The 25,224-nt window shown below is 54.2% G+C and overlaps 12 protein-coding genes across 12 annotated transcripts; 5 read left to right on the top strand and 7 right to left on the bottom strand.

Moving 5' to 3' along the window:
* Positions 1-378: 378 nt before the first annotated feature.
* Positions 379-3,611, top strand: M409DRAFT_28406 (uncharacterized protein; the record flags this gene model as incomplete). Its single annotated transcript, XM_033809023.1, has 2 exons — positions 379-2,868; positions 2,919-3,611. The coding sequence occupies 2 exons, from the start codon at positions 379-381 to the stop codon at positions 3,609-3,611; spliced, it is 3,183 nt and encodes a 1,060-aa protein (XP_033661965.1).
* A 591-nt stretch (positions 3,612-4,202) lies between these two features.
* M409DRAFT_28405 (uncharacterized protein) lies at positions 4,203-5,324 on the top strand (the record flags this gene model as incomplete). The annotated part of the gene is made up of 1 exon (XM_033809022.1): positions 4,203-5,324. The coding sequence occupies one exon, from the start codon at positions 4,203-4,205 to the stop codon at positions 5,322-5,324; it is 1,122 nt and encodes a 373-aa protein (XP_033661964.1).
* Positions 5,325-5,825: 501 nt separating this feature from the next.
* M409DRAFT_34822 (uncharacterized protein) lies at positions 5,826-6,195 on the bottom strand (the record flags this gene model as incomplete). The annotated part of the gene is made up of 2 exons (XM_033810332.1): positions 5,826-5,912; positions 6,001-6,195. Coding segments are annotated over 2 exons (282 nt in total), but the record flags the coding sequence as incomplete, so codon positions are not given.
* Positions 6,196-6,674: 479 nt separating this feature from the next.
* Positions 6,675-8,792, top strand: M409DRAFT_28403 (uncharacterized protein; the record flags this gene model as incomplete). The annotated part of the gene is made up of 3 exons (XM_033809021.1): positions 6,675-6,816; positions 6,876-6,946; positions 7,089-8,792. 3 exons carry the CDS (start codon positions 6,675-6,677, stop codon positions 8,790-8,792), a joined length of 1,917 nt encoding a protein of 638 aa, XP_033661962.1.
* A 599-nt stretch (positions 8,793-9,391) lies between these two features.
* Positions 9,392-10,715, bottom strand: M409DRAFT_28402 (uncharacterized protein; the record flags this gene model as incomplete). The annotated part of the gene is made up of 3 exons (XM_033809020.1): positions 9,392-9,998; positions 10,056-10,401; positions 10,463-10,715. 3 exons carry the CDS (start codon positions 10,713-10,715, stop codon positions 9,392-9,394), a joined length of 1,206 nt encoding a protein of 401 aa, XP_033661961.1.
* A 2,298-nt stretch (positions 10,716-13,013) lies between these two features.
* On the bottom strand, positions 13,014-13,841 carry M409DRAFT_69940 (uncharacterized protein; the record flags this gene model as incomplete). The annotated part of the gene is made up of 1 exon (XM_033818505.1): positions 13,014-13,841. One exon carries the CDS (start codon positions 13,839-13,841, stop codon positions 13,014-13,016), a length of 828 nt encoding a protein of 275 aa, XP_033661960.1.
* A 575-nt stretch (positions 13,842-14,416) lies between these two features.
* Positions 14,417-15,679, bottom strand: M409DRAFT_28400 (uncharacterized protein; the record flags this gene model as incomplete). Its single annotated transcript, XM_033809019.1, has 1 exon — positions 14,417-15,679. One exon carries the CDS (start codon positions 15,677-15,679, stop codon positions 14,417-14,419), a length of 1,263 nt encoding a protein of 420 aa, XP_033661959.1.
* Positions 15,680-16,050: 371 nt separating this feature from the next.
* Positions 16,051-17,594, bottom strand: M409DRAFT_69939 (glycosyltransferase family 31 protein; the record flags this gene model as incomplete). The annotated part of the gene is made up of 3 exons (XM_033818504.1): positions 16,051-16,392; positions 16,446-17,296; positions 17,561-17,594. 3 exons carry the CDS (start codon positions 17,592-17,594, stop codon positions 16,051-16,053), a joined length of 1,227 nt encoding a protein of 408 aa, XP_033661958.1.
* Positions 17,595-17,840: 246 nt separating this feature from the next.
* On the bottom strand, positions 17,841-20,397 carry M409DRAFT_59346 (uncharacterized protein; the record flags this gene model as incomplete). The annotated part of the gene is made up of 2 exons (XM_033814164.1): positions 17,841-18,583; positions 18,648-20,397. The coding sequence occupies 2 exons, from the start codon at positions 20,395-20,397 to the stop codon at positions 17,841-17,843; spliced, it is 2,493 nt and encodes an 830-aa protein (XP_033661957.1).
* Positions 20,398-21,059: 662 nt separating this feature from the next.
* M409DRAFT_28397 (uncharacterized protein) lies at positions 21,060-22,223 on the top strand (the record flags this gene model as incomplete). Its single annotated transcript, XM_033809018.1, has 1 exon — positions 21,060-22,223. One exon carries the CDS (start codon positions 21,060-21,062, stop codon positions 22,221-22,223), a length of 1,164 nt encoding a protein of 387 aa, XP_033661956.1.
* Positions 22,224-22,498: 275 nt separating this feature from the next.
* M409DRAFT_28396 (uncharacterized protein) lies at positions 22,499-23,155 on the top strand (the record flags this gene model as incomplete). Its single annotated transcript, XM_033809017.1, has 2 exons — positions 22,499-22,547; positions 22,611-23,155. 2 exons carry the CDS (start codon positions 22,499-22,501, stop codon positions 23,153-23,155), a joined length of 594 nt encoding a protein of 197 aa, XP_033661955.1.
* A 318-nt stretch (positions 23,156-23,473) lies between these two features.
* Positions 23,474-24,599, bottom strand: M409DRAFT_28395 (uncharacterized protein; the record flags this gene model as incomplete). The annotated part of the gene is made up of 2 exons (XM_033809016.1): positions 23,474-24,220; positions 24,303-24,599. 2 exons carry the CDS (start codon positions 24,597-24,599, stop codon positions 23,474-23,476), a joined length of 1,044 nt encoding a protein of 347 aa, XP_033661954.1.
* Positions 24,600-25,224: the final 625 nt, after the last annotated feature.

The following is a 25,224-nucleotide window of genomic DNA, read 5'->3' as shown; positions in this document are numbered from 1 at the left end:
TGGGGTGAGAAGTGGGAGGTGATGTTTCGATGTTCTGGAGTACGCGACGGGAGAACGCGATCACTTCAGACAAGCTTTCGCTAGCGCGATTTTGTCCGCAGAGCTGCAGGATCGCTCGCGTGGAGATGGCCGGGAGCTGCACTGGAAGACAGGCATCTTCATGTGAAGGGCAAGTCCAGATGAATGTTTCTGTCTAGACGACCGGATTCTGGCGCAATGCTTTGATGACCATTGCGGTTGATCTCCTCTTTCCCGTCCAGCTCGACTACGTCAAGCGCCAGCCACGACCGGACGACTACGATCTCCGCAAAACGACCCTCACCTGCAGCTTGACTCCGTACGCAGACATCGATACCGAGCCATTGCTACGCCTACGACATGCCCGTCACCGCCGATCAGGAGCGCGAGCTGCTCAACAAGTACAAGCTCACCACCCTCTACCCAACCGAGTGGCCGCACGAGGATGGGTCGTCAGACGATGAAGAAGAGCTGGAGCAACAGATCGCAGCTGGAGTTGGTCATGCTCGGAACAGGAGCAACACTTCCTCGCGTCTTCAGAAGATCGATCGTCACGTTAGTCTGAAGAGCAGCACATCTTCTGGAAAGCATGCGCCAAAAGATGCCGGCGTGCAGAAGGACGAAGCCGATGCCCTCGGCATGGCCCCTTCAGTGGCAGCGGAGCTCAAGAGGAGAGGACTGCCCATTGAGGACAACTTGGCTCTCCGTAACAAGTTCATGCTGTCCTCGACCAGCTTCAGTCCGGCTATGTACTTGTCTCAGGTCCACCAGAATGCCACCACCGAGGATCTACTCAGAGGCTTGGACTTCCTCAGCAGGAGCATCGAGCAGAAGTCTGCAAGCCTCAAGGTACTGGTCGAAGGCAACTTTGACCGTTTCGTCAAGGCCAAAGCTACTATCGATACCGTCTACCACGAAATGCGCAATAGGGGAGCGGAGTCCTCGAGGATGTCGCAGGTCCCTCAATCTGCCGCTTCCAGCTTACGACCCCACTCTCGCCAGACGAGTAAGAACCAGAGTCACTTCCGCAACACGAGTGGACCATGGGGATCTCAGTCAAAGGCCGGCTTTCAGACGGAGCGTAGCAGAAATGCACTTACGAAGGAGTCCGAGTACGGCGTGCAAGGGATCAGAATTCCACTTCAAGAAGTCGCTATCAAGGCTGAAGAAGTCTGGGGTCCAGCGTTGGGCGGTCATGAGAAAGAGGAAGCTCTGAAAGCTGTGCAGAATGCGTTGGACCAGTATCGTGAGATGTTCACCTTGCCTGGTACTGTCTTTGAAGCCATCAAGAAGAGCGATTACGACGGTGTCGTGGATGCGTACAAGAAAGCCAAGTCTCACGCAGACAAAGCGCGCAAGATCGCTGCCATTGCTAAAGAGAACAACGTGGAACTTGGAGATGCGGACGTCCAGCAGATCATCGTGACTGCGAGGATGTGGCACGATGTGAATTCACAGGTCGAGACGTTCAAGCAAGAAGTGTGGCGGCGACTGAGAAACTCGCATGGTCGGAAGCCTGCTGCTGTTGCTGACGAGACTGACAAGGAGCTGCACATGGAGCTCTTGGCCACCCTACTCCAACTTGGTGTAGACGAGAATCCAATCTGGATCTGGATTAACAGTCATTACCTTTACCTCAGAGAAAAGATCGCACGCACCTTTGAGAGGAGCAGGATCGAGATTGAAATTAACCGTCGACGTCTGGCATCCAACAATCGTGTCGACAGCAAGGCATTCTCCAAGCACCTTCGCTCTGCATTCACTGCTGCCGGTACGATTCGACTTGGTGGTGACTCCGGACGGGACCTCGACTCTGCGCCCATTCTGGCTTTCTGGGACAAAGTCCAGAGTTGTCTATCCACTCTACTCTCTCCAAAGAATGGCATTCTGGCGGATGTTGTGGAGTGGTATACCACCGCTCAAGACTTTGTGGAGAACAGAGCTCAAAAGGCCTTTCCGACCGGCGTCTTCGCTTCAGGCTTCACCCACCTCTCTCTCGACCCGGAGCATGTTGATGGAATTCGCAAGGCTACCATGGATCTCGTTACCATTCTTCGTGAGAGCATCGCCTCTTTCTTTCAAGACACACCAGTCGAAGATATTAGTGATCTTTACTCACCAATTCCACCCACCCCGATAACACCAGATTCGAAGACGCCACTAACACCAGGAGCGAGTAGGAGAGCTTTCACTTTCGATCTAAGCAATGTCCCCCCACCGAGCCCACGCAGAGGCGATTCCTGGGAGAAGTTCGCGTTCTGGCCGCCAAACTCCAATTCTCTGTCAGGTGCACATTACCTCGCTCGGCTGATAGCACTGGTTGGCAGTGGTATGGGCGATTTGGCAAGTCTTTCGGTTGTGAAGCAGTCGCAGGAGCCCGAGAAGCTGAAGAACGTCATCACCAATGTCCGCGAACGCTTGATCACGGCTATCTGCTCCAGCTGGAGTGCAGACTCGGAGAAGTGTAAACTTTTAGAGTCCTGGACTCGCAGTCCCGATCGCAGAGATTTGACTCTCATGCCTGCCTTCTTTGAGGCATGGGAAGAGAAAGTCATGACCAATGTGCAGAAGATTGCGTACATCACTGATGCAGCGACTGGAAAGAGCGGAGCCGGTGCTGTCGAGATCATCGTTCCGCCTTCTGCTAAACTCTTGCAAGTGGTTAGAGGCTGCTTCACCACCAGTCTGTATAAGAGCTTGAACGGCATGGTGGAGAATGCAGAGAACCCTAAGGGAGACTCCAACGCCGTGGCAGAGGAAATCGACCCAGACGGTGTGACCATTGCCAAGAAGCGCGAGTTGGATGGCGAGGATTCGTACGGGACCGAGCCTGTGGATGCGTCTAGCAGGGTAAGTCATATTCCACGGCAGGTCACAATCGAGCTAACTTTCGCGATCAGAACACTCGAATGTTACTCACGCTGTCCAATCTCAACCACCTCCGCAGCGAGGTCATCCCGCAACTCATCTCACATTTCGAGGCAGCGTTCAGCGTCAAGCTCACTGAGGAGAGCAAGACTATCAGAGATGTCCTCTCTCAGATCGACGCACGCCTCTTTCAGTCATACGTCAAGCCTACAGTCGAAACACTCGATGCTATCATCACCAAGGGCATCACAGCTAACGACTGGGAGCCTTCGACGCCTCGTCCAACGGATGCAAGACCCTACGTTTATGATGTGCTTCTCCAGCTCGTCATGGTTCACGCCGAAGTTACAAACACTACTGCGAGCACGCTCACGGGGCAGATTCTGTCTTTCCATCTTGAACAATGCTCAATGGCGCTCATCGAAGCGTTCAAGAAGCGTCAACACTACTCTCTGCCCGCTTTGATGCAGGCAACCTTGGACGTGGAATTTATGGCGCAGACTTTGAACAACTACACCACAGACCGCGCGAGCGAAGTTCAGAGTCAGATTTACCTGGCTCTTGACGAGCGAACTGACAACGATGCTCGCGCTAAATTGCAGGGTGAATTACCCGCTATGCGAGGTATCTTGAAGAAGCTGCGTGAGGGGACTAAGGGCCAGTTTGGGTCTTTCAGACGAGAAAGGAGAGGAAGGAGAGATGGTGGGAGTGGACAGAAGGGTTAGAGGCCACAAGAAGAGAGGTCGTGCTCCCCGACTCTGGGCTAGGACCCGGAGGTGAAGATTGGTGAGGGCAGTCTTGAAAGCGATATGAATGAGTTAGGGTCTTTGGATGGCGCCAACGATACTCTTGTTTCAGTGACCGGGGAGAATACCGAGCGTCGTCCCGCCTCCCCAGAAGCGTTCACGAGCGTGGATGGTGAAGTCGGGCCATTCACTACGGTTGGATTTGCTGGAGAGGAATCGGAAAGACAAGCAGGCAGCGATGAAGAGACATCGTCGACAGACAGCTCACGCACCATCCGACAACATACGTATAACCAAAAGGCCGGCAGCGCCTCTTCTGACCAAGCCTCGGTGTCGACAGTCCGGAGGCTGGACGTCTGCGAGCCCAAGCCTACCATCGCCAGTGTATTAGAAGGACTCCGATCCCACGAGAACGATGGAGAAGACGCCTTATCTCTGCGAAAACGAAGTTGGTTGGAAGTTGTGAGAGAGAGGCTTCTGCGAGATGGTGTTCAACTGCCGCATGTTGGAGATTTCATGTCCAAGAGGGAGGGGAAGAGGCCGGTCAGAGATGATGACTAGGAGTTGTCGATGCGTGAGGCTCAGGGACCTTTCCTATCCAAAAGCGAGGGGAAGAAAGCGCTTCGAGACGACGGGGAGATTTTGTCGCTGCCGGAGACTCCTGTACAAGGACCTGCTCTTTCACCGAGTAATCTCAACGAAGCCAACAAAGACCCCATTTCAGGTGCTACCGACATTCCAGAACGCAGTCTCCATCCGAATGCCTCCAAATTACTGAACGACTCCCGCTACATCGCCCCCGAAGAAATCCGTCAGACCGCTCAACATCCTCCAGATCCCGTCTCGAGATGGAGTTCCTCATCCGACGATTCCGAGGAGAGCAAGAACTGGCGCAAGCGAATTTCAGAAACGATGAAGAGTCTCGGCAAACGGAAGGATTCGACGCAGAAGTTTCTGAGGAGGAGCAGTGCAAAAGCGGAACAGCTCTTGAAGAGTGAGAAGAGGGGGTCTTGGAGGTTTTCCTTTGGGAAGAGTGGGAATGGGGATGGAGACGCATCTTCGACGTCGCGAAGGAGAACGATCTCGTGGTCTGGAATGGCGCGTCGGCGGTCGAAAGGCGTTGAACCTGCACCTACTCCTCCTGCAGCGGATGGCCATCGCGACTCGGCCGCGACGGAATCGAGATCGGCTGCCTTTGTCCCCTTCAGCGTGGGCATGGGCCCTGCGTCCCCGGGCATGCTTAACGCGAAAAGCTCACTGCTGATACTGCCTTTTCCTCACAGTCTTCAGGAGATTGCGGCAAGTTTACCTCTTCCGCCCTCTCCTCCTCGGGGGACGATGACGACGGCTCCTAACAACGCAGAGGAGGCTGTGCTTCGCCCTCAAGATGACGAGCCCATTTCACCTACTACCACGCACGAGACGCCGCCGTCCGAACGAAATGAGCAGGCGGACGCGGATGCGGAGTATTTGCGAAGAAGATTACAGGCGACGGAGGAGTTTCGGGGTGAGCAAGGTGGGATCATGAGTCCGCAAGGGGGTGGGTCGCCTGTTCTTGAGGGGTCTGATGGAGATGTCGATGTGGTTGGGGTTGGAGAGAGGGCGAGAAGGAAGAGACGTGGTGTTCTTTGGGACAGTGATGAGCAGGAGCAAGATGGGTCTGGAGGGGCTGGTGATGGTGGGTGGATTTGAGGCGCTCGTTGAACTAGAAGGAATGAGGGTTTTGAGGCGGCTGCGCTGTGGGTAGTCTTATCGTTTGGTATGAATTGGAAAACCAAAAGAGTGTGAATGATTTACTTTTCGACTTTGTTTCATTGAATCTACCCTGAATTGTTTGAGGGCAGTAGTTTCAGGTCGCAAGAAATGCTCAATCCTCCAGCAAGCTTTCGTGGGTGACGACTGCTGCTTCGCTCGAGGTATTTCGCGGGAGTGAGTCTTCATCGACCACACGACAGCCATGCCTCATGCTGCCTTCGCACACTCGGCGGAAGATCCCTTCATAAGCGCAGACTCAAGCGCCCAATATCGCGCCCAGACTTCGCGCGACGTATGTGTTCCGCAATACCCACAATCTTGCACTCTTCAGCCACCCCTCCCTCTGCCCCTCCCTCTTCCACCTCTCCCCATCCCTCTTCCGCCGCGATCTCCTCTCCCACCATGATGATCCCCTCTATGCATCCCACCGCCTCCTCCACCTCTCCCTCCGCGCTGCGACTGCTGATTCGCCTGCTGGTCCTTAACCACATCGACGACTTCGTCCGGGACGCGGAGGTATTTGATCTGTTCCACACACCACACATATCAGCACTGTATCCCCCATCACATATTCCTACACATCAGACCGTATAGAAGATGGGTTACTACGCACATTATTCCCCCTCACGTAGCATTCCGCCAATCTATGAAACTTGTCGCCGTCGGGGGAGGTCTGCACGACTTCCTTCAGGGTGATGTTCATGTACGTGTCGCAGGCGACGAGGTGGCCGTTGAGGGTTTCGCCGGTTTTGAGCTCGACGAGCATGGGCTTGCCTTGGGCGGCGGTTAGGAGGCCGAGGGGGAGCTGCAGACAACGAGTGGATGTGGTTAGTTGGGGATGTTGTCGCCGTCGTGCGCATTGGTGGGGTTTGAAGGGGTGGAGGATAGGGGTGGGGGCGTACCATGTTGGCGACCTAGTTGTGTGTTGGATGGTGATGTTGTAGATGCTGCTATCGGCTCATGTTGTGCATGCACGTGTCACGCAGTACTGAAGTTGCGATGTTTTGAGAGGTGAAGTCGGACATGGCACGCGAGTCATGAGGAGAATTCGGAGTTGGTGCCTCAGGAAGCGCCGGATTCGCATTTGCATGCACAGCCTCTCAGCTCCAGGCAGCGCAATTCGGGAGGAAGCAGACAGGATGAGGTGAGGTGGTCTCTTTCGCGCCGCTGTTGTCGTTCAGTCGCTTTCATTTTTTTCTATTATACGGACTACTTCCAAGGCACCCAGGCCTTTCGCACTGCTCCAGCCCAGACGGGCCATGTAGAGGAGCGAGCGACGACGACGAGATGCGCTGCTCCGCTGCTGTCCACCTCCTCTCGCTGGCCTCGACGCTGGCCATGCCCGTCATCTCCTCCGCCTCCGCCTCTACCGGCCTCAGCATGCCCCCGGACGACGCTACTTCTTCAGACCTCGCCGTGGTGGAGTACAGTATGTCATATGCGTCTGGTCCAGGCTGCCAGGTGAAAAACGCTGACCGGATTCCATAGACATCGAGTCGGCCTGCGCCAAATTCGAAGCGTCTGTAGGCGTCCAGGATGAGCAGCTGACGACTCCACTAGTAAGTCCACGTCACCGGGGTGCCTTGGCATGGTCACTCTTCACCATCACAGCGTTGCCTTGTCTTGTCCTTGTTTCAACTTCACGTCCCTTGCTGTTATCATCATGGTCATGTCCCGCTGGTCCTGACATGTGTGCCTCAGGTCTTCGAGCTGCAAATCAACCCGACTGAACATCTCCGCACTTCCGACATATCACTGAACGGCGAACCGCTGGAATTACTTTGGACTACCAGCGAGTATAATAGCTCATGGACGGTAATAGCACCTGCCCAACATTCACTCTCTGTTCCGGATAAGCTGGGCTTCCCTCACGACCTCCGCGTCACCATCGGGGGAATAGTAGCGGATGTTCCGGAGACTCTCCTCTCCTCACTCAAAAGTTCTTCGACCCAAAACATCAACGTCCACATTGACTCGGTAGACGGCGTCACCACAGGGTCCTCAGGTCTCATCGGTTTCACCATCCTCACTGATCCAACCGCCCCGCGTAGACTTCTTAGACTGGTCCCCGTCCGCGTTCCTGAACCCATCAAGTTTGACCAACTTGAAGAATCCTTCATGGTTGCGCAGCCCGTTCACGATGTCACCCCCAACGAGCCGGTCGGATACGACGACGACGAGAGCCATGATATCGAGGCGGAGATCGAGTCGTTACTGTTGTTGGAGGCCCAGGCCGGGGAGCTCAACACTGCGATAGCCGCTAAGAAGCACGCTATTGCCAAGTGTCTGAAAGAACATCGTGACCATGTCACGCTCAAGCATCTGCTTCAGCAATGCGACGGTCTCGTCTGTGCCGCCAAAGTCATTGCCCAGAGGATATGCGATAAGATGGGTATCTTGACTGTGCCCAAGGTTGGCTACGCGCAAGTGCAGGACCCTCACCTGCAGAACCTCATCGACTTGGATGACGAGAACGTGAGGCCTTATGCTTCTACGAAAGCTGGCATCGGCTCTGAGAAGTATTCGAATACTACCAGAATCGGCAGTCTGTCGTCAGCAGCCATTCAGCCGATTCAGGTTGTCTATCCACAAAGCCTGCTCTTTAGAGTACTTGGTGGAATAGCAGCAGCCCTTGGACTTACAGCACTTTTCGCGTTCATTCGCCAAAAATGCATGTCAATGCGGAGGCGCGTGGACCGAGCTGCGGACCGAGAGGAGAGACGAAACGCACGAGCATATCGACGAGCAGCACGACGGGCAGAAATGCGACGAAGATGGGATGCCTTTGTCGCAGCTATCAACTGCTTCAAATCACCAGCAGAACCACCCAGGATGGAAGACTACGAGGAAAAGCGGGCTCTTATCCTCCAAGACGCCTTCCTGGAGCAGGATATCGATGCAGCGGAGAAGGGTGAAGTGATGGAAGCAGAAATTCGTGAGCTGAGACATGCTCATCAAATCGTCTCCAGCTTGGTGAGAGTCGACGAACACAGATACGACCTCATCACGCCGATCAACGACCCTCCACCACCGATGGTGCCTCTACCATACACACCGGCGACGCGATCACGAGCAAGTACAGCCACTCTACCCTCCTACACATCAGAGCTGCTACCAGACTACACCTCCCGCTACACCCGCACAGAAGCCGGAAGCAGCAGCAGCAGTCTCCGAAGCAACAGCGTCGTCATCGAAGGCCTCGATCTGCGAAGCCCCATATCATCATCCGCAGGAGGCACTTTCACAGGCAGCACCCCACGAACACACAGCGTCGACAGCAGCACGAATGGATCTCGACGATCGAGATATACCCCCACGAGCAGCGTTATCGAGACGAGCCCGCGACCCAGCGAGGAGACGCTGCGGACGAATTGCCGCCGGTCGAGAGATACGAATGATTTGTAAAGGATAGACGTTGGGACGATTGTTGCTGTGTAAGCTTCCCTCGAAAAAAAAAGGAGAGAGGGATGTTTTTGTTTTTCCGAGAGATGTAATTATGGGATACCACGAGCGGCATGACGCTGCCTTCTCCTTGTTCTGTGCTTTTACTTCACGATGGACATGTGTGCATGGCGTTTGGGGGATCTGGTTTCGAATAAGGGTCCACAAGGAAGGAGGACTGTTTTTGTGTCAATGGGATCGATTTGAGTGATGAGCACATCAAAACCTTTGTGTACCATAACGTGCTTTTGAGGGAATGAGACTCAGACTGCAGCACACTTCTGAAGTGCCTGCGTGATCATTTGACAGCCCCCTCTCCAACTGGCGATCGTGGTACGGCAAACTCTACAAGATCCGATCTCTATACCTTTGAACCCGACAGGGGCAGGTGAGTTCGCTCATATCGACATATAACAAGGCCGCCAACGTCAAGGATTGAGAGAGGAGTCGAAAAAGCGAGACTGGACTTCTCAAATCCGGAATGACCCAAGATACATACAATCACGAACCCCAAATTCCCGGAATCCGCCCGTACGAATCCTCCTGAGTCCTCACGCTCAAGTTCAAGCACTCGTCGACAACGCCCCCGGCGCCGCCGTCCCACTCGGCACCCCAGACATCGTCCCATTCCCCTCCCCACCACTCCCACCCCCAAACGCCGAATCCGCGTTCGCATGCCCGCCATCGGCCTGCAGATACGCGGCAATGCTGTAGTAGCTATCATCCGTCCAATCCGCCGACGTGTTGAGGCCGATCTGCTTCCAGGCGAAAATCCCATCCTCGATCATATCCCCGAGGTACAGAAACTCCGGGAACGGGTCGTAATCGCTCGAGGCCTGGAGGACGCTCCACAAGTCCTCCGCGTTGGACGTCACGGCTTGGGTGTTGGAGTCGTAAGGGGAGGTGGCTTCGACGGCGGTGCGCAGGACTTCGTTCCAGAAGAGCTGGCCGATGTGTGTCACAGTGCCGGTGTCGACGAGGAGGGTGTTGTTGGGGAGCGTGGTCACGTTCATGTGGGCGAGGAGGTGCGTGTGCGTGGCGCGGCCGTCGTAGTGGCCGGGGAAGATTGTGTCGAAGGTGGCGACGCCGGTGGAGTCGGTGGATTGGATCCCGCGCAGGTAGGTGCTGTTGTAGCCGTCGGCGGCGTAGTTGCCTGAGACGGAGATGCCGCTGTGAGGAAGTCAGTTGAGTCGATTCAGGAGAGACGTGCTGAGGGAAGATGCTTACCTGTACACCCCCGTAGCATTCGCATTCCAGATATCGACATACACATCCGGAATCGGCTCGCAGGTCTCGATGTCATAGTACTGGACCTCAAGGTGAAGCGGCACGCCCTCGGAGTACTCGTCCTCCACGACATCCGAGCGGATCATCTCGCCCCAGACGTAGTACGGGCCATCTGTGATTGAAGGGGCGAAGATGGGGCTGGTCACGGCGTCGAAGACATCGCTCTCGGGGGTGTTGGCGTCGTAGTCGTAGATGCCCGTGCGGTTGTGGTCGATGGCTTCCCATTTGGCGAGATCGGTGGCGTTGCGGCGTTCGAGCTCCGTTGCGCGGCGGAGTTTTTGGGAGGCTACAATAACATGAATCAATCACTATTCTTCAGGAGGATCGCTTTGGACTTCGAAACTCACGGGCTGTAATCCCCCTCTTTTCTCTCAACTCCCTGGCAACCCGTGCACGACGCTCCTTATTCCTGGCCGCAAACCGACGTGCAGACTCGGTATTGGAGCAAGCATCCAGAGACCTCTTTCCCACATGAGCCCAATGCTCACGAGCGACGATCTCGCGCTTGATCTTGGCTGGGTCGTGTTTCTCTCCCGGGTGGGCGAAGGCAGGGGCGACGCAAGCGGCTGCGAGAGCGGCGAGTGTGGTGAGTTGGACCATTGTGATAGAAGGCTGTGCTTTCTCGAGAGAGGAAGTGTTTGATGCTGAGATGTTTCCGGAGAAAGATGATAGGGAATGGGTGGGATGTTATATGAAAGTCTTGGACCTGCCTGGACCACATCGCCTCCCGCATTGCTGTTGCACGTACGCAACGCAAGCGGACTCGTCGCCATCGGTATCATCTAAAGAACCATGACGAAGCCTCACAACCAAGCCTCCGCAAAGCGCAAAGCCTCAGCGGGCAGTATACAAAACCTCCATCTCGGTCCCTCGGCTCAAGTGGTCGCACACCCACCCGAAACACACCAGCGCCAGCAGCCGTGTCATCGGCCACTCGCTGATAGGCCCATCCCCATCCCCAACCCGCTTAGCCTGTGCTTCACGAGGCTTAAGACGCGTGGTGGTGTTCTTGGCAGATAAAGTTTTTGGCTGATGACAAGGGGGGCTTCTTCGTATAGCTTTAGATCCCTACCACTTGTCGTCGTAATAGGCGGTCTCTCGGGGGATTGTTGCTTGTTTGGAGATGTGTACCCTGGAACTTGTGTTGCGTAGTCATCGGGCGAAATGAAATTTTGGTGGGAGGTGCTATGGGTGTTGTTCGGGAGGGCCTATGGGGTTGGTTGGGACGGTCAGCGTTCGGGTTATCTTTCCGCGAGGTACAAGACGACTCTTAGATTGAGGCGAAGTATTCCATGGCTGATGATGGTTGGTTGGCGCGGATGTGAATGAGTGGTGTGCTGGGGATACATTGGGGCAACGTACCACTGCCAAAAGCCTGGCTTATACTGTAGGAACACAACATTGTTATTGATTAGCATCATAGTTCAACGCAACCACGTGGATGAGCAATACCTTTGAGTTGTTGGTACGCTTCGTGAGGAGTGAGAAGCGAGAAGCGCTAGCAGCGAGCTCCGACCAGGGGCTGAGCTCGAGTGGCAATCAGGGCACAGCGGAAGTAGCAATACGTCAAATTAAATTAGCACCCGCATTGCGATCGAAATCCATGAGATGCCACTAGGGTTTTATTGCCTAGAACGTCATCTAACGATCCGTGCTGAGATTCGATTCCTTCCTTGATATCGAAAAAGCGTACCTTCCCGATTAGGAAGGTACACATGTGAAAGTCGCTCGGAAAGTTTAATTCCCGTACTACCTGTGCACTTTACAAACATCACATACTAAGTCGAATGCCCGGAATGTGATCGATCAACGGTCGCAACCCAAGCCAACCTCCAATCCAAAGCCAAAAAGTTGAAAAATCAACCGCCATCCAAAATCCGAGCCCACGACTCGAACCCGGGCCCATCCAGCAAAAGGACAAAGCCACCACCAACGACACATCTTTTCACCCGCTCTCCAGGCAAAAGAACTGTGTGCTAGGTTCGCTACGCTGGGCTTCGAATCTACCGGTTAGATTCGGGACTCCTGCGATTACCGCTACGCCATTTAAGCAGTTGACAGAGAAACACTTTTCAGTGTTTACTTTGGTACGTGGGTTATGGATTCGAGTAGCCATGTAGCTTGGAAGGGCGGCTGCCGGGGTTTTGCCTTGGGGTGCTGCTGTCGCGTTCCGCGAGTTGACTCGCATGTTGTTGTTGTCGTCGTCCTCATCGTCCTCATCGCACACGTACTGTGCGACCTTCGCCGTTACCACCCCGCGCCTGGTGCTCATTAAATAGCGGAAATGTGCATAGCTCTACAAATTGCTCACCATAGTACTAAAGCCAATCCATCGCTTTACCTCGCAGCATAAATGACCATGCCCACGAGATCATGCCCAGACAGCAAATTTCCCAGAAACACTGCCGACCGACACCACGTCACTTCCTGCGGTTGCAACCACGCCAATGCGCCCAATGTTGGACATTCCTGCCTTAATACGGCCCAATTTTCTACAATGAATCGATTGCAGCGTTTGCGGATTTGCAAATTCTCTGGACATCGCAGATCGCGCGTAATTTTGACTCACGTTCAGACTCGCCCGTTGCAGATACAGCCATTGTAGCTTTGAGGGCGTTTGTCCTGTTCTGCGATATCAAGACCTCTCAACCCTGTGCTTTCACATGCTCAAGAGCTAAATCGTATTAGTGCCTTGGCACCTCCCATATAAAGGCTTTGCGTTCTCTCGTCGATTCAAGTGGTTATGAATGGCCCATTTCGGATGAATGAGGTCCATATCGAGCATTCTCGTGAAAGACAAAAGACCAGCCACACAAGGACGCTGCCGAGAGAGTGAAACGTACCTTGCAGACCATAAACGTCGTTAACATTTCCCTACTCTACTGCATCTACGCCCCATCACTCCTCCCCCATATCAAACAATAAAAACTCCGCCTCCTTCTCCCCCACACTCTCGACCTCAATCGTACCTGATCCTTTCGCTCCGGTGACATACGCCCCATCTCCCTCTCCCAACACGACATCCCCAACCTTGATCTTCGCCCCGCCCGCCTTTGGCTGCGTCCTCCCAGTACTCATAACAACATGCAAATAAACATTCCTTTCCTCCCCTTCCTTCCCCACAACCTCATGCACAACTTTCTTTCCCGGGCTCAAAATACTCGCATCCATGCTCAAATCCGCATGAATCTCAATCGGTTCGTGCGGTCCCTCTTTGCCATTATGTCTCTCGCTACTTTCGATGATCCGCACGAGTCGATCCCGCTTCATCTCATCAGGATACTTCCTCGTGCAATAACTCGGCTTCAAGCCCCTCTTATCCAGCTTCGACCAGATCTGAATGAAATGGCAGTCCTCCTCTTCATTGCGGTTGTATTCCGAATGACTGATCCCCGTCCCCGCATTCGTGAACTGGACTTCTCCTCTCCTCAGCTTCTCCAGGTTCCCCATTGAATCGCGATGCTCGAGCTCGCCGGAGAGGATGTAGCTCCAGATGCCGAATTCCTTATGGCTGTGCTTGCCGAAGCCGGTGCCGCGCTCGACGCGGTCTTCGTTGATGACGCGCAGGGGGCCGAAGGATTCGTGGGAGGGATCGTAGTACGAGGCGAAGGAGAACGTGTGAAAGGTGTAGAGCCAGCCGTGGTCGGCGTGGCCTCTTGAATTCCAGGGACGCTTTGAGATTTTGAGATTGGAGGTGCCGTTCGTGGTGGTGGTTGTCGTCGCCATTGTGCGCTGTATCTGTGGCTTGGTTTGGACGAGCTTCGAAAGGGATGCTCGCAGAGGAGTGTAGAAAGCCAGACTGAACGCGAGAAGTGCTACGAGAGTCGCTGCTGCTGTTTTGAAGGGAAACGTTGGGTGAAGCTGCTTTGTCGTGCTTTGCTCTTTTGAAGACATTAAAAGCACATACCGTTCGCGAAGGAAGATACTTATAGGCGCAGCTATGATGGAAGCTGGAATGGCGTCGAACGGCAATGCTGGGAGATGCAGATGCTAGTGCAAGCAATGCATCAGCTTGACAAAGCGATTATCATAGCGCGTCGGGAGATCTTCGGGAGGTTGATGCTGACTGTACACCAACCCCTAACCACGGTTGACAACCTTCTCTTCACTTCATCTCTTAGCTGGTTACATTTTTTTTTCGAAGGTACTTGTACTCGACATCTCACTCCGCACGATTCTGTACTGAACCGCTTTCTATGCCGTCATATTACTCATTGTTTCCATTACTCTTGCTGAAATCCCCAGAGTCCCCAGCATCATCTCCATGCCGCCAACGAACCACAACTTATCCCAGCTCATTCTCAACATGCCACAAGAGAACCTTGAAGAAGAACTTGTCTTCCCCAAAATCCAGCGTGCGGACTCAGCACCTCGGTGAACGTTGTCTGCTCGTGATCAAAAAGCACAAAATTAGCATCAGCTCCCACCTTGAGCTCGAGGCCTTGAATCATCTTTTTCCCGTGGCCAATGCCCTGTCGCGGCCTCCTGCACACGCCCTCATACAGGAGTTCTGCGTCCGCTTCCCCAAGTTCTCGGCTTGCGTCGTCGTCAGTGCTGATGCTCTTGACTGGATCGTAGCTTTCCGGGGTGGGACCCATGTCGTCGCTTGCTTCTACGCCGAAGCAGACGCGAATGCCTTGGTCTCTGATGAGGCTAATAACCTTGCGAGTCTTATTCAGCTCATCACTTTGTGTGTACACAAAGGTACTCGGGAAGTCAGCCATCTCATCTCTCAGCCTACCCTTTTCAGGATCGCTCAGATCGAAGACAGAATTACTTCCCGAAAGCAACACTGTCTTTCGCGTCGTTCTCTTCGACCATTCCTTCGTTTTAAGAACTTCGAGGACGTCCCACACGGACGGGTTTGTGCTGAGATTGCGCTCGAGCTCCAAGTCTAGATGCAAGTCGAGTGCGATGGCAAGATCCACCATCGTTTCGATATGGGCTTCTCGGTCGTTCGTGTTCGCTTCCAGCGCAGGGACACTCCCAATAGCATCTACGCCCGCCCGAGACGCCACGTTCTGAATTAATCGTTCACTTGAGGCTCTCCCTCTTTCGCCATCCGTGGACGAGATGAGTGGCCCACGAAACATGGCACAAATCTGAACAATGCATCGTCCTTCTTGCTCAAACCTGTTTCTCATCTCCACAGCAGCATCTAGAATCCGCGTTGCACTGTCGTCGGCCTTGACCTCGACCAGCGCGCGCATGTGGGTTACGCCTGCTGAACAAAGCCCATGCATCTTCCGATATCCCGTCATTGACAGACCGTAGTCTTTTGCCCATTGTGGTAAAAGGTCCTTGGCGTTTGGTTCTGTTGATTTATGGAGCGCTTGCTGTTCAGAAGAGAAATTCATCGCATCGAGTCGAACTCGCGGATGGCAAAGACTTGGAGCCAGCAAAGCACCACGCCCATCCAAAGTAGAGTAGGTATGCGACGGAGACTTATCGTCGTGAGGCACAATGGCGTCAATCTTCAGTCCAACAATCCAAACATCCCAAACAGTTCCTATGGCTTTTCCAGGTAAGGAAACGTTCCGGATGAGATCGATATGTTTTGACATTGCGTTGTTCGTTGATTTTAGCGCTTGATAAAGTCGATAAGAGTTCTGGTAGGAGCGGGAAATCTGTAATCATTATGGTGTTGGAGGACCATGAGAACTGGATCTGGTGATGTAGCACTGCGCTGACGTCGGGCATTGCACACATTCACATGCTTCCCATTGGCCGATGTCGGCAGCATCTAGTCTGAGTGCACAGACCATCTTAGCTCACAGCGGCCGATAGGGGCGAGCCCATCGCATCTACTGCAACATATTATGCAGTCCAAATCGTCTCTGAACGTAACGTCTCGTCCATCGACTGCCGACGTTATGGAAGCCCACGCAGCGTCACAGTCTTCAAAAGCGCGGATCAAATTCGTCCCCTGGCAAGGCTACGAGTACACATCATCCGTCAGGCACCCCTGAACCTCACTATAATCCCCCATCTCCTCCCCCCATCTCTTGACTCTAGCAAGCAACCACCGACTCTCCACCCCTCTCTTGAACTCCCCCATCCTCGGCGTCCGCGAAAGCCTACACCTCCCATTGGTGAAAGAATACTGCACGCACTTCTCATCCTCCACACACATCCCCCGACACTCGTCGATGTTGGCTGCGGGTGTCGGAGAGTCGTTGCTGAGATTATCCCAATCGTCGACGCGGCCGGAGCGCATGACAAGGCGAGGGAGGATGAACGAGGTGAAGATGTGTTGATGAAGGAGGGGTTGATCGGGCTAAAGACCGTCAGCGACAGCCTGATGGCACGGTAAGTTGTAAGTGCACATACGTTTTCCTTCATCCACCCCTGCTCAAACTTCCACAACTCTTCCACATTCCCCTTTTCAACTCCACCATAAGAAACCGTCGGAGAACACCACAACCTCCTCCCCTCAGACACTTGATCATACTGCACATCCGCCAGCCTCTGACTCTGGAAAACCGGCCACGCAGGCGTAACTTCCACACCCACCTCACTCAGTGCCTGCGCCAGCACCACATCCCCCGCCGTCTGCATTTCCGTATACGCCTCCCACGCCGCCCTCGTCTCCGCATACAACTCCACCAAAGCCCGCACCGCCGCCCACGAAAGCACAACGCCCGCCCCCTTCCTCGCAAACACAACCTCCCCCTCCACCCCCTCATCCCCAAAATACCACATCCGCTCCGAATCCCACCTCCCCAAAAACCGCAACACCTCCCCCCAAAGAACAAACGTCCCCGTCTCCAATAGCACAAACCACTTCTTCCCCGGGAACTTCGCAAACGCCTCCGCCAGCATAGGCAGATACTTCCACTTGTCCACCCCCCTCGTTGTCGTCTCCGCATCCCAGAGTTCCTCGTCCTCGAGTCCATCAGGCCCGTCGCGCTGTAATCGTCGCCAGAGTTCGAAATCCGGATGGTGGTCCTTGATCCGGCGATCCACGCTCGCGAGAGCGTCATAGACGGGATACCCCTCGAAGTTCTCGGCGTAGTCTGAGAAAATGATCGCATGGGGGTAACATAGCAGTGTCGTGGAGAGGTGGATTGGGAGGCGGGCTTCGATTTCTGCGGCGCTGGTTTTGAGCACGACGACGGTGTCGTTGGCGCCGGGGAGTTGGGAGCATGGTAAGGGTGGTTGAGGGGTCTTCCGTCGAGGTACTGGTGTTGTTGGATGGTGGTTGTTTTTGTGGAAGCCTGGGAGGAGGAAGAAATAGAAGAGGCTGAAGGCGAGGGCGAGCAGGAAGAGGAATTCTATCAGTGAGGTGCGGCGGGGGAGGCGGAGGGAGGGGGCCATTATAGATGGCGAAGATTTCTCAAGTAGAGGCCATTGTGTCTTTCGTATACTTACATTAGTTTGTAGTTATGTACATGAATAGTGTTGTTGATGGTAGACCGAGGCAATGTTTCGATGAAGGAACGAACGACTCCGCGCTGAGTGGTCGCACTGAGCGGGCATAGATGCAAGGCTTGAACTCTAACCGCATGTATGGCATGGCAAGGGAAGACCATGTATACGATACACGTTCCGTATATGAATATGTTCATGTTTCAGACGAACAGCAAGGCCGTCAAGTTTGTTAAGATACACCATCCTGAACACGAGTCCAACCACAGCGCTGCCAATCCCAATCGCTTCAACGCAGCAAGGTCGTGATACACCTCCAAATCAGTTCACACGCATTTCATGACGAAAAGCCGTCAATCACGCCCTCATCTGCGCACGCTCAGCAGCAGCTCTCTCCGCCGCAGCCACCACAGTCGGGTTGACTTGCAGCATAGGCCCAGAAGACTGCGAAGATGGCTCCACTCGGGATCCATCGACTCTCCTGAGAAACTCTCGCACACGTCCAACTTCTTGTTCACCAATACCGCCTTTTTCACTTTCAATGGCCGCGACCAAGCCTGGTAAGCTCTCTTCGACCTTGTCTTCTGCAACACCGGTGCACAAAGACACCACTTTGCGATACAGAGCCTCGAGCTCGATTGATCGACTTCGCAGTTGGTTTGCGTCTTGCTCGAGCTTGCCATTGCTCGTTTGATAAGCGTTCAGCCGTGCCTGTAGAGTGCTCGCGCTGGGTAGCCTCTCCACTGCCAGCTGCTTTTGTTGACCGTTCGAAGTGTCCAGGTTCGACATATCACCGGTAATCTCGTCCAACCAGCTGGGCTTTAGTTCCACATTTGCAGATTTCGCATTCACACGACGCCCTTGGGCCTTCTTGCTAGCGGCTTTTTTCTTCTCAATCTCCCGTTTGAGATTTGCGACTTTCTGCTTCCTTTCTTCGCGAAGTCGAACTCGTTCTCGCATTTCCTGCAGCGTTTCCAGATCCTGCTTCTGCATCGTACTCAGCTCACGAATCTGCTCGTTGAGCTTATCAATCTGTTCGGTACGTGTTCGCAAAAGCTCTTTGTGAGAGGCAAGATTTTGCGTAAGCATGGATGTCATAGCTGCAAGTAAAGATTTCATGTCAGCAATCATCTTCGCATGAGGGAACTGGAAAGGGCTACACACACGCAATGACTTCTTGCCCAATGTCCTCCGCATGGCTCAAGGATGCACCTTCAGCAGCCTCGCCATCCGGAGTGGACTGGAGATGTGCACTTGGATATGGAGGTGGATTTAGCATCGACTGTTGGCTGGCGAGGCCACCCTTCGGATAAGGGTACTCTCCTTCAGCAACGCCAACGCCAAAGTCTTTTGCGCAGACGCCTTTGTTGTTGGGCAGACTCGGATCAGCGTGGATCTCGAGTAGTTGTTGTATGATGCTTCGGTTGCCTATCCTGGCCACGAGGTTGAGAGCAGTATTACCAGCCTTATCTCTGGCGTTGACAATATGCGACAAGAAGCGAGATAGATTGACGGGTCCTCGTGCTTGCGCGAGCGAGACGTCATTCGTGTCTTGACTGGAGGAATCGCCATTTGTCTGCTGTGACGCTTGATGCATGTGGGCTGTTGCGGCGGCAACGTTCTGGGCAGCCGAGCTGTTTGGTTGGGTCCCTATCCTGACCAAAAACTCGAGCAGTGCCTCCAGGTAGTACTTGCTGCTCGCCGCACGACCTTTGATTCCTGAGGAGACGGCAATGTGGTGTAGAATTGTCCGGCCTTGCAGATCGCGAACCTCAATGAGTGGGCCTAGTAGCTCCAGGACTTCAGGGAAGCACGAATGCTCCCAGCAGTTGTTGACCGAGACAGCACTGATCAGTGGCGACTGTCCGGCAGCGTTTCCGCGCCATACACTTGCTCCTTTCTGTATCAAGAGTTTCAAGAGCGGGACTTTGGCCAATGTGGCGGCCCAGTGGAGGGCATTATTAGCTGAAGCATCAAGCGGCATGTTCAGATCTTCGTTCGAGAGCTCTTGCAAAGCTCGATGAGAAGCGTAGTCAGTTCTACTCTGCTCCGCGAACAAGTCCAGGATCAAGTTCATCTTCTCTTGCCGTTCCTCTGTGGAAGGGCTTGGCAACGGTGGCAGAGCGATTGGCTCTCCATATGCGTTCACGGACTCCTGCATCAAGGCATTATCGTAAAGAAAGCTCTCATTCGGTTCTGTCGGGGTTGCAGAGCGCATCGAAGCGTCAAGTGGTAGGACGGGTGGGCCCATGCCTTCCTGACTATCTGGTCTCATGCGCTTCCTCGGTGGTTCACCATTCGCTTGAGTGTTGTACCCAGAGTCGGCGGTCTTGGCATCGATATCAGACACCATACTCTGTTGGCTACCGCCACCGTAACCATCCTGCTGCGATGGTCTCCGCATATTAGCGGGTTTCGGGGTGTTCCCATTCCTGGGTGCTGGTGAGTTCAAGCGAGCTGCCTTGTTCATGGCAGCCAGAGCCACCGATGTCGTCGGCGAGATGTTGGAGAAGAAAGTCCCATTCGATGTCGGCATGCCATTCTGGCGCGGATCCAGGCTCGCATTGGTGTAGAATTTCTTGCGCTGAGCAGCCATGGCTTGCTCCTTGGTAGGTGTCTCATGCTGGCCTCGTCCACTGGTGCCATCTGCGCTGACGTCGTATTCCAGTAACGGACGCAGAATATCCTCAACCCCATACTGGCGACAGAACTCTCGACCTCGGAGGTAGCTGATCCAGGTACCTTGGTATTTGCCGTATCCACCCTGTACCTTTTCGTGCTCTCCGGTGAGGATTTCTTTTTCGAGCACTTTCGTGCGCTTGCCTTTATCAACGCCCGCAACCTTCAATATCTGTGTCGCATTGAGCCAGCCATCACTGCGACGGCGCATGACGGCGACACCGCCGACTTCCATTTCGTAGACTGATACTCCAGAGTAAGCGGCCTGAGGGGATGTTAGCAAACTTGCGCCAAATCCTCGCTTAATTCAAAGCTCACAGTATATATTTGCGCCGGCTCGTTGTACCCTCTCATGCCCTTCATAGAGGCTCCTTCTCCAAAGCTCCTGGCGTACCCCGGATTCGAGACTGGCCCGTTTGGGAAGCTCTGCGAAAAGCCGGTGGGAACAGGTTGGGAGAGCGATTGCTGGCTGCTGTCGAAAGATAGGTTGTACCCGTGATTTCCGTACGAAGGTAGACCATTTGGCTGGCTCGACGAGACCTGCTGCGGCGAGGGTTGGGGAGCCATGTGGGCGTATGCGTGCGATTGCGGCGGGGTCGGGGGCATGGCGACGGTGAGGGAGGCCGCAAGGGGCCAGAGGTGTAGGTGGGAGCGTCAGGCTGGGGAAGTAAATGGCGGTCCGCGTGATGCGATGCGAAGCGACGAGGGCAGTGGAGCGGCCGCGGGCGTGGGCAATTTCGCAGAGGTGAAGTTGGGTGACGCGAGAGCAACGCGTGTGGGTGGGAGGTGCGCGTTCAAGAACGGGTCATTTGCGGCCCATGCCGAAGTCTAATCCTCCCTAGCCGAGGACTAATTCGATGCCGCGTTGATGAGCTGCGATGTGCGTGACACGGAGCCATGAGCTGCTTCTGTCTTCGACCATCTCTGACACTCTCCGGCGCGACATATCTCAGACTGCTTGGTGTAAGTAGCCGCTGCTACGGTACCAAGCCGACCGCCGCCCAGCCTCCTGTGCAGTCCCGCGAACAGGCTGTCGACAATGCCCACGGCACTGCATCGAAAAAAGCTACCAAACAAGCTGCCTATGCCCGTCACTGGCTGAGAGCGATATTACGAGAATGCACCTATCTACCCGACCCTAAGGCTAGGCAGTTCGTCAGCCAGTATGTCCTCTCCCGGTTTCGAACATACCAGTTCAAGACTTGGAAGAGTCGCAACATGAAGAATATACATGGCTTGGAAGGTCGGCTCAAAGACAAGCAGAAGGAGCTCCGCCTATTCCATCGTTTACTGAACCGGGCCAACGAGGGCGAGACGAAACCGCTGTTGAAAGTGTTGTTTATGACATACGGAAGGACTGGGAAACGCAGGCATGACTTGATGATACCGCTGCTCGCCAAGCCAGCGCAAGAGGACTCTGATCTGACCGCGATGTACAACCAAGACGGTGAGTTGGTGTGGAACGAAGGGGCGACGGGACAGAGTGCCAAATCGGATGCTGTAGAAGACAAGTACCGTCTATCTCCTGCTTTGTATGCCCTGGCCTTATCGCAGCAAAAGATCGATCCTCCCGACAGGACCAGGCCAAATCCTCGCAAACTTCGACCCGACATCCCGGAACTGAACTCCAAGATGCGGCCAATGCCCGCAAGTAGAGTCAATAATCTGACCAAAAAGTGGTATGCTGAGTTGCTTGATCGAGTACTTCCTCCATTGCCTGCAGATGAGTGGTACAAGTTGCAAGACTTGGCGAACGGTCGAGGTATATCTACGAAACCTCAGAAACGAAAAGCGCCGGCCGATGCTGTATCCATCGCCACGCGAAAGGGCACTGCTCTTGATATGGTTGTCCAAGGAGACTTCGACAAGCGAGAATTCGGCAACCCTGAGGCTCATACAATCACTGCACGCTACATGCAAAGACTCTACGCACTCGTTTTCAAGCAATGCCCCATGATGGACTACGATTCTGAGAGAGGCAAATGGTCAGTTACTTGGGGAAAGTATGCAGTACGGCCGTACAGGATCGTACAGGATCGACAAGACCCAACCATCAACTGAGAGAAGGAAAAGCGACTGCAATTGCCCTTTGCATTAGTCGGCCTGTATCCCGGATTCGAAGCGTGGAAATGGTACCCCCAAGCAACCCCCACGAAGGCGGTGACGATGGTCCCTGGCATTAGCGTTGCTTCTGCCACAATTCTGCTGCACGTCAACTTCGACTTCGACTTGCACTCTACAGGGCGTTACAACTACGAACCCTACGACCTTGAAAATTTCTACAACCATTTTCAATTGCCTGAGCGTCATCATTGCCTATTGAAGCATCAGCCAACATGTCCTCTGCCACCGACAGACCATCCATTGTCCACGCAACAGTTGGAGGTATGTTATTCCACCCCACATTCGGAAATACAACCTCGATGGACGGCATTGACACTTTGGTAGATGTTCCTGAAATCCTCGCCATGATCAAGGAGCTTGCCGACTACGAGAAAGAGCCGGAAAAGGTCCTTGCAACCGAAGATTCCCTCAAACGCACCCTCACTTTCGCACCTGGCGGCAGCACCACGCAACACTCCAACCCCGGCTACGCCAAATGCCTCATCCTCCGCACACCCACCGACCGCTCCGACAAGTACAAGTACGCCTCCGACGCACCTGGTTCAGTGGCAGGTATGGCCCTCTACTTCAACAACTACAGCACATGGCGTAGCAAGCCCGGTGTTTACCTTGAAGACCTATTCGTACGACCACAATACCGAAAGCGAGGGTGGGGCAAGTACCTTATCCAGGCGCTTGCGCAAGAGGTGTTGAGGATTGATGGTGCGAGGCTGGAGTGGAGCTGTTTGAAATGGAATGAGCCCAGTCTGCAGTTCTACAGGAGCTTGGGCGCGAAGGAGATGCACGACTGGGTGCAGTTGCGAGTGGATGGACAAGCGCTGGTTGATCTTGCGAGAGGGGAGACGGAGGGTCAGAAGAAAGGGCAGTAAGAAGTAGCGAGGAGCTGAGACGTCCACGTTGCCTGCGGATAAACCTACACGACTTGTACATGACATGATACGATGCCTTGCAGCTGAGCAAGCTGTATGACCATCCTTTCTCAAGGACGCCGAGTTAGACACCCTTGTTCTTCGCACTTTCAGAGTTGTTGCCCACGGACCTACTCAACAGGCACCCTCGCCCCCGTTCTGGCTAACATCAATCCTCAGGAACACCACCCGCCAGCCTCCTCAGAGAAGAGCGTCAAGCCTCGCAAGGTCACCCTTCATCCCTACGTACTGCCATCCATGCCAGAACAACAAAGCAAATCAAAACCGCACCCTCCTCTCCCACAAAAACCCATAATCCTCCATCTCCCCCTCCACCATCCCTTTCAACACCTCACCCCGGTCGCCTCCAAACTCCCTCCCCCACCCCTCCACCAACTCCCCAACCCGAATCTCCCAATCCACAACCCCATCCTCCCTCCGAATCACCCCCCTCGAACCCCACAACGTCTCCACCCACCTCACGTCCAACTCATTCGGCTCCCCAACAACACCCTCCCCAACCTCCCACGTCTCGCGTATCTCGCCCTGACCGATATGGAAGAGTTCGCAGAGTCTCGCCATCACGGCGGGGGTTTTCTGCACAATATCGTAAGCGTCGATGATGACCGGCTCGGCGAGGTCGTTGGCGCTGTTTTCCCGGGCTAGAGATGCGAGGTGTGAGTAGATGATCCGGAGCCAGCGATAACTGATCCAGTACCGGAACATTTCGTCTTCCGGGACGAGCATTTCTTCGAGGAGGTGCATGCGGAGGAAGGAGGGGATGGCGAGGGCTGGGTGGCGGATTAGGAGCAGGGGGATGGAGGTTTGGAGGATGTCGGAGCGGATTATGGTGGTGTTGGCGGAGGGGTTGGGTAGCGAGCTGGAGTCGTGCAGAGTGCCGTGGATGGCTTCGTCAGTGATGAGGATGGCGGTGTGTTCTTGGATTATGGCGAGGTTGCCCTTCACGTTACAAGTCGTGCAGAGTGCCGTGGATGGCTTCGTCAGTGATGAGGATGGCGGTGTGTTCTTGGATTATGGCGAGGTTGCCCTTCACGTTACAAGTCAACGTGTTGTTCACGGGTCCATATTCGTTTTGGGCATCTCACACCTTCTCACGCGCCGCTCTTATCGATTCCGCCACATGTTCGTTGGCTTTCGCCACTGTCAGGTGGCTGAAGTCAGGCTGTTCGGCTCCAAGTCGTCTCTTCTGGAACCTGACCGCCGTCTCTGGCGTAAATGAAAGACCTGTTCTATCTGCTACGCGGGTTCGCGCATCCCTCCACGGTCGATGAAGTCTCGTCACATCTGGGTGAGTCTCTAGGAGCTTGCCAAGGAGGTTGGAACAGGATCTCGGATGGTCGAAGATGAGGACATGGCGTTTTGGAAGTCGACTTTCTTGCTCCATTTCGTCTCTTTGCTGTTGGGCATCGAAACCAAGAAATGAAACGGACGAAAAGTCCAGCTATACTTTGAACCCGTCAAAGACAGGGACGAAAGACCAGTCCGGGGTCGTGAATGCCACCTCAAGACTGTCAATCCCGCGAGACCGACCCTAATGTCGAGAATGATGGCCACTCCGACCACATCGGCGCCGTGCAAGAGCACTTACTGCATGAGGAAAGAGGGTACTTACAAGGATCGAGCACTGTCGCCAACGTCAGCATAATCGATTCGATGCCCTTCATTGAAAACGAAAACATCAGGTCTGCGGCCAGAATACCGCCTTCAGACCCGTGTGCCCTCGCACAAGACAATTTACCGTTCTGGCGACTGATATGGCGACTAAAGCAATGCAGAGACGAGTCGAGATATCGAGATGTCATTAGCACAGCACAGCGCAACCCGCACCTTAAAAGGAGAATTAGTGTTTCTCCCACGTGAAATGTCGTCCAGAGGCCCATCAATTGACTACCCATCCAGAATAGGAGCCTTGCCAAAACCCTCCAAGACAAGAAAGAGAGAATATCCCCACTGCACAGGCGAGTACCAAATCCCCATCACGAGTCTCGATAGCATTGTAAATGCCACAT

This window comes from Zasmidium cellare, assembly GCF_010093935.1.
Source record: "Zasmidium cellare ATCC 36951 unplaced genomic scaffold M409scaffold_43, whole genome shotgun sequence".
Lineage (NCBI taxonomy): Eukaryota > Fungi > Ascomycota > Dothideomycetes > Mycosphaerellales > Mycosphaerellaceae > Zasmidium > Zasmidium cellare.
Note: the sequence above shows the minus strand (reverse complement) of the source record. Positions and strands in the feature narration are given on the sequence as shown.